This window comes from Mandrillus leucophaeus, unplaced genomic scaffold (assembly GCF_000951045.1).
Source record: "Mandrillus leucophaeus isolate KB7577 unplaced genomic scaffold, Mleu.le_1.0 Scaffold8, whole genome shotgun sequence".
In the NCBI taxonomy this organism is placed as follows: domain Eukaryota; kingdom Metazoa; phylum Chordata; class Mammalia; order Primates; family Cercopithecidae; genus Mandrillus; species Mandrillus leucophaeus.
Window position 1 is genome coordinate 694,691 of NW_012108696.1, and position 7,149 is coordinate 701,839.

Sequence of the window (7,149 nt, forward strand, 5' to 3'; positions counted from 1 at the left end):
TCCTGGCTAACACGGTGAAACCCCGTCTCTACTAAAAAATACAAAAAACTAGCCGGGCGAGGTGGCGGGCGCCTGTAGTCCCAGCTACGCGGGGCTGGGTAATCCACCCGCCTTGGCCTCCCAAACTGCTAGGATTACAGGCGTGAGCCATAGCACCTGGCAATAAAGCTGTTGCTTTAAAAAACAAGAAGAAATGTTGGAAGGAAGCCAGAGACCCCTGAAGAGGTCTGGTGGGCCAGGGCAAGGTATCAGAGGTAGAGGGCACTGGGTGGGTTCAGAGGGGTCTTGGCAGAGGGACTGGACGTGGGGGTTCAGAGAAAGGGGGTCAGGCCAGCTCAGGGGCTCAAGGCCCAGGATGGAAAGGGGTAAGCAAAGCTGGTTGTCGCCGTTTTGCCAAATAGGGCTCAGCAAGCGTCTGTCCGGGTTGTTGCCCTCGCCTTCCTCATCCCTGGGGCATCCTTGGCCAAATGGTCACCTTGGCAACCAGAGATGGGGAGGGTTTGAGGCTGCTCCAGGCCAGGGCTGGGGCAGGGCTGGGTAGGGCTTCCCAGGGACCCAAGACTGGCAGGGAGACAAGCGGGGGCCCGGTTACCTCGATGACGGGGTCCGAGGAATATTGCTTCAGGAGCTCCAGAACCTCCGGGTCCCCGATGGCCCCCAGGGCCTCCCCTGAGAAGAAGCAGCCAGAGAGTTCACGCCGGTGGGATGGATATGTGGAAAATGCCCGGCTACCTGTGGGACCAGAGGACACCCCTCCCACGGCTCTGCCCCTTGTGGGGAAGCCCCGCCTCTGGCCATGGCTGATTGGAGCAGCAGTGGGTACAGGCTCCCCGCTGGACCAATCAGCATCCCCTCCCCAGAGCTAGGCATTGCCTGGAACCGCACCCGGCTGTTGCTCAGAGCAAAACGGACCCGATCCCGGCCCGCACCATGAGACAGGGAGACAAGTATGTCCCTGCAACTCGGGATCACAGCTGACAAGCAGTTCCAAGAACCCAGGCGGTTAGGGTTGCAGTGAGCTATGATCACACCGCCGTACTCCAGCACGGGCGACACAGTGAGACCCTGTCTCAAAAACAAAAAACAAACAAACAAAAAATGCCCAAACAGGCCAGGCCTGCCGGCTGGAGACTCCACTTTGGGGCCACTGGTGCTGCACTTGGGTGGGTTCGGATGCAGGCGCAAGTGCAGTCGTAGCAAGCCCAGGTTGGAGCTAGGCTGGCGGCGGCTCCCTGCAGAGCCCTGGGTGCAGATGTTCGTTTGATTTTTTTCAGCATCGAGTTCAATCAAGGGCCCTGCCTGTGAGGCAGCTGAGCTGGTGGCTTTTGCCTTTCCTGAAGGTTGCAGTTTGCATTTGCGCACCTGCCTGAAAGGCTCCCTCTGCCGGGAAGAGTCAGTCCCGTGTGCGCCAACACACGCTCTGTGTCAGGCACCTCCCACGCGCTAATTGCAAATGAACTCACTGGTTACAGAAACACAGAAACACAATCCCAGTGACACAGACGCACCAACTACCTGACTCACTGGCGTTCTTTCCTTCCTTTCCTGTCTAGGTCCCTTGCTACAACAGTCCATTTTTTTTTTTTAGACAGAGCTTTGCCCTTGCCGCCCAGGCTGGAGTTCAATGGCGTGATCTCCACTCACGACAAACTCCGCTTCCCGGGTTCAAGCGATTCTCCTGCCTCACCCTCCCGAAGTAGCTGGGATTACAGGTGCCCGTCACCACGCCCCACTAATTTTTTTGTGTTTTTAGTTGAGACAGTTTCACCATGTTGTCCAGGCTAGTCTTGAACTCCTGACCTCAGGTGATCCACCCGCTTCAGCCTCCCAAATTGCTGGGATTACAGGCGGGAGCCACCGCACCTGACCTGAACAGTCCTTTTTTTTGAGGCAGGGTCTCGCTCTGTTGCCCAGGCTGGAGTGCAGTGGCGCGATCATGGCCCCACTACAGCCTCAACCTCCCTGGTTCAAGTAATCCTTCTGCCTCAGCCTCTTAAGTAGCCGGGACCATAGGCATGAGCCACAATGCCCGGCTTGTATCTGTCTTGTCACTGTTTTGACTCTCACATACGTGACAGAGCCTGGCATACAGTAGGTGCTCAAAAAGATATGTCCAATGAGTGGAGTAAATCTAACATACATTTGGAGTGGGGATCTATCGCCTGTTTTTATATGAGCAAAAACTGGTTTTTAAAACACTTTTAAGGGTTTAAGGCTGGGCGCGGTGGCTCACGCCTGTAATCCCAGCACTTTGGGAGGCCGAGGCAGGTGGATCACTTGAGGCCAGGAGTTCAAGGCCAGCCTGGCCAACATGACAAAACCCATCTCTACTAAAAACACAAAAATCACCCAGGCGTGGTGGCACACACCTGTAATGCTAGCTACTTGGGAGGCTAAGGCAGGAGAATCACTTGAATCCTAGAGGCAGAGGTTGCAGGAAACCAAGACGGCACCACGGTACCCCAGCCTGGGTGACAGAGCGAGACTCTGACTCAAAACAAATAAATGGTTTAAAACAAAAAATCAAAGGGATAGTACTTTCTGATGGGTGGAATTTATATGAAATTCAAATCTCAGCATTTACAAATGAAGTTTGTTTTTTGTTTTTTTACAGACAGGATCTCACTCTGTTGCCCAGGCTGGAATGCAGTGGCACGATCACGGCTCACTGCAACCTTGACTACCCGGGCTCAAGCGATTCTCCCTCCTCAGCCTCCCAAGTAGCTGGGACTATAGGTGCATGCCACCGTGCCCAGCTAATTTTTGTATTTTTTCTAGAGACAGGGTTTTGCCATGTTGCCCAGGATGGTCTTGAACTCCTGAGTTCAAACGATCCACCTTCCTGGGCCTCCCAAAGTGCTAAGATTACAGGCCTGAGCCAGCCACCGCCCCCGCCCCCCACCCAATTGAGATTGTCTGGGCACACAACCTTAGCCATTTGGTGACAGACGACCTACGACCAACACTGGCTTCACTGAATCGCTGTCTGGCTGCAGAGCTGCAGGTATTTATTATCTGGTGCCTTATGGGGCAGTTGACCACCCTGATATTTATCACCTGAGTGAGAACGGGGACACACGGGGTCATGAAGAGGTCAGGCAGGAGGGAGCAGGTGTCCGGGACACAGACAGGTGCTCACCTGCCTCATGGCGCACCATGGGCTCCTGACGGGTGTCTTGCAGCACGTCCACCAGCACGGGGATGGCGCGGGCATCCTGCATCTGGCCCAGGCAGTAGGCCAGCTCATGCTTGAGCAGGGCAGAATCGTCACCGAAGGCCTGGCTGATCCAGGCAATGGCGCCTGGGCCACCGAGCCCACGCAGGGTGAACAGCGCCCGGAAGCGGGCCTGCAGGGGCTGCTTGGGGTCCACCAGCGTCTGCCCGATGGCATCCACCTCCTGCTCCGTCACCATCGTGCTGTCGATGGGCCCCGGCCTTCCACAACCCTGCTCAGGCTAAACCTCGGGACGCGGGGGTGTGAGAACCTATGGCAGAAAAATGAGAGCTCAGGTTAGAAGCCCCCTTCACCAGCTCGTTGGCTTGTTCCTAGGATCTGGGCGGGGCAACTTCCTACCCACTGACCAACCTGAGCATCTAGGCTGAAAGGTCAGCTCCAACCCCCCTACTAGCTGTGCAGCGTTCCATAAGTTGCTTTCTCTCTCTGGGTCTCGGTCTCTGCACTGCCTCTCACCTATAGGCCTATCAGAAATGACCTCCACTGTGTGCTCTCCACACAGCAGCCAGAGGGACAGATGACCCCCAGAATGTCCCTAGTAATCCCCACCCGATATTCATGGCTTTATATTTTTAGTAGAGATGGGGTTTCTCCATATTGGTCAGGCTGGTCTCGAACTTCCGACCTCAGGGGATCTGCCCATCTCGGCCTCCCAAAGTGCTGCAATTACAGGCTTGAGCCACCGCTCCCAGCCAATAATGAAGGAATTCTTAACGGGACCCGTTTAGGATTAAACAAGTTTTACTGGGTGTCTGAAGAACTCCCCAAACCTCCATGATTTAGCAGGAGACAAGTTAAGGGCAATTACCCCAGCACCTCGACCCATTCAGATTAAGTAAATTTACTGAGTTTCCAAAGGAAGGTCTTCAGGATTCAGATCTTATAGATTAAAAGAAGTTAGTCACTTATGTCTTTAAATGAATGCACACTTACATGTAGATGTATAGCTTAGAGGGTATATAAGCTCTGGAAAACTTTGTCATTTTGAGTTGGTCTGGCGATATTTTCCAGGCCTTCTCCCTGTAACTGGTTACAGAAATAAAAACTCTCTTCCTCCCCAGTTAATCTGCATCTCGTTATTGGACCACGAGAAATAGCAGCCCGACCCTCAGTTTGGTCCAGGAACACCTGTATTCCTCTCACGTTCCTGGGTCTCAAATGTCACTTCCTCATGGAAGCCTTCCCTGATCACAACGGACAATGTTGTCTTTCATCTCTTTTCGCTTGCTCGACTTTATTTTTCTCCATGGCACCGAAGACTCCTAGATATCATATTGGAAATTATTGGTTTAGTTGTTTGTGGTTGATCTTATCCCTCATCACAATAGAACTCTGAAGGCTGCGACTGAGTCTATCTTGGTCACTGTTGTATTCCCAGCACTTAGTGCAATGACCAGCACGCAGTAGGGACTCAATAAAAACAATAACCGGCTGGGCGCGGTGGCTCCACCTGTAATCCCAGCACTTTGGGAAGCCGAGGTGGACAGATCATCTGAGTTTCGGAGTTCGAGACCAGCTGACCAACATGGTGAAACCCCATCTCTACTAAAAATACAAAAATTAGCTGGGCATGGTGGTGGGTGCCTGTAATCCCAGTTACTCAGGAGGCTGAGGTAGGAGAATCGCCTGAACTCCAGAGAGGCGGACGTTGCAGTGAGCTGAGATCCTGCCATTGCGCTCCAGCCTAAGTGACAGAGCAAGACCCTGTCTCAAAATAGATAAATAAAAACGATAACCATGACAATAGCCGCTGACATTTACATAGCATTTGCTATGCGCCAGGCACTCCATGCTCTTTACATTCATTAATTTATTCAATCCACATCACTACCCTATGAGGTAGTTACTAAGATTGTCCCCATTTTACAGGTGAGGAAACTGAGGCACAGTTTGGGACTGTGCTTGGGAACTTGCTTGGGAGCAGCGTGAAGAGTTAGGAATCCAGGAAGTCTGGCTCCAGAGTCGGGCTCTAAACCACCAACGCTTTGTTGAATGACTTAGGATGAAAGAACACAGCCAAGGAGGGGAGAAGGGCTGAGAACCTGGAGGATGAGAACCTGGAGGATGCTGAGAACCTGGAGAGATGCTTCATCTCAGGACAGGCAGGCTATGGCATGCCGGCAGCCCTCGCTGGTTAACAGTGGCGTCAGCAAGGCTGCCTGGGCCTGACGAGGACGATGTAGCCACCTAAGCACAGGTGACCATCACTGGAGAGTGACACCTTTAAAGAGGGATCATCAGAAACCACAGAGGCCAGGCCTGTGCGAGCTGGCAGGGCACTGGGGACCATCGAGACCCAGCCGTACGACATAGGAGCTTCAGGACGTGAGGCAAGCACTCTTTCATGTAAAAAATCCCAGAGAAAAGAGATCGCCGGGACTCGAGACCCCTTAACCCGCCCCATCCACAGCCAACGAATCCCTGAGAACGGATTCCCTAACGAGGTGCTCCTAGTGCCACCATCCGCCAGACCCAGGCCCCGCACCGTGATCGCCGCCTCCGGGACGCCTCACCGAGCTCTGGAGACTCAGGGCCCGTCAGCCCGGCCAGTTTCCGCGGACGCCTCCGCCACCACCGCTTCACTTGCCGCGACGCTCGCAGTGCGGTTTGGGGGCCGCCATTTTCTCGCCCACGTGACCGTGCCGGACGGCACCAACGCAGCCCCGGGGGAGACCTAGTGAGAGGCTCCCGTGCAGGACAGAGGCCCGGAAGCCAGAGTCGGTGCTGGTGCCATAGCTCATGCAAGCACAGGAACAATATTCCTAGTGCATTCCTCGGGGAACGGGACGGGCAACGTATGACCTTTCACGGGAAAAAATTATCACCAACCCCCCGCCCACTGCGGTACGAGAAGTGAGAATGGTTTCTGCCGATTCTGCGCCGAGCCTGGGCTGGCTAGCGACGTAGCATGCGCAGTGTTTCTAGGCGTGGTCAGACTCCAGAGGCGTGGCCAATGGGCACAGGGAGCTGGAACCCTAAGTAGATGAGGAATAAAAAAACGAAGAAATGTAGTCGTTCATTCATTCACGTATGTAATAAATAGTACATGGACCTTGAGGACAAGACAGCCTGCAGCCCTTACCCTCGTACGCCTCACAGTGTTGTTACGGAGACAGAAAATAACAGGATAAGTAAACGCAATACCTATTAGATAGTGAAAAAGGCTAACGAGAAAAAAAATTCGGTAGCCAAGGGCGGTGTATGGATAGGGGGAGCAGTTTCAGGAAGGGTGGCCAGAATGTGAGGTGGTGACATTTGAAGAAAGACCTGAAAGAAGCCGGGTGCGGTGGCTCACACCGGTAATCCCAACACTTTGGGAGGCCGAGCTGGATGGGTCACCAGAGGTCAGAAGTTTGAGACCAGCCTGGCCAACATGGTGAAACCCCCGTCTCTACTAAAAATACAAAAATTAGCTGGGTGTGGTGGTGCGCGCCTGTAATCCCAGCTACTCAGGAGGCTGAGGCCAGAGAATCGCTTGAACACTGGGGGCAGAGGTTGCGGTGAGCCAAGATCACACACCATTCCACTCCAGCCTGGGTGACAAAAGTGAAACTCCATCTCAAAAAAAAAAAGGAAACAGACAATGGAAGAGTAAGGTTAGAAGCAGAGAGAACAAGAACGGGTGCGGTGGCTCACGCCTGTAATCCCAGCACTTTGGGAGGCCGAGGCAGGCCAATCACCTGAGATCGTGGGTTTGAGACCAGCCTGACCAACATGGAGAAACCCCGTCTCTACTAAAAATACAAAATTAGCCAGGTGTGTTGGGGCATGCCTGTCATCCCAGCTACTTGGGAGACTGAGGCAGGAGAATCGCTTGAACCCAGGAGGCAGAGATTGCGGTGAGCCGAGATTGTGCCATTGCACTCCAGCCCGGGCAACAAGAGCGAAACTCCGTCTCAAAAAATAAAGAAAGA

At 53.6% G+C, this 7,149-nt stretch overlaps 1 protein-coding gene across 1 annotated transcript in view; it reads right to left on the reverse strand.

The window, feature by feature from the left end:
* Positions 1 to 6,238, reverse strand: part of DOHH (deoxyhypusine hydroxylase/monooxygenase) — a 9,043-nt gene extending 2,805 nt beyond the window's left edge. Inside the window, exons 1-3 of the mRNA XM_011967451.1 lie at positions 5,749 to 6,238; positions 3,140 to 3,485; positions 593 to 669 (exon numbers count right to left, since the gene is read on the reverse strand). Of these exons, the coding sequence (XP_011822841.1) occupies positions 593 to 669; positions 3,140 to 3,413 (351 nt within the window). The 5' untranslated portion in view covers positions 3,414 to 3,485; positions 5,749 to 6,238. The remainder of the gene's footprint in view (positions 1 to 592; positions 670 to 3,139; positions 3,486 to 5,748) is intronic.
* Between the last annotated feature and the right edge of the window lie 911 nt (positions 6,239 to 7,149).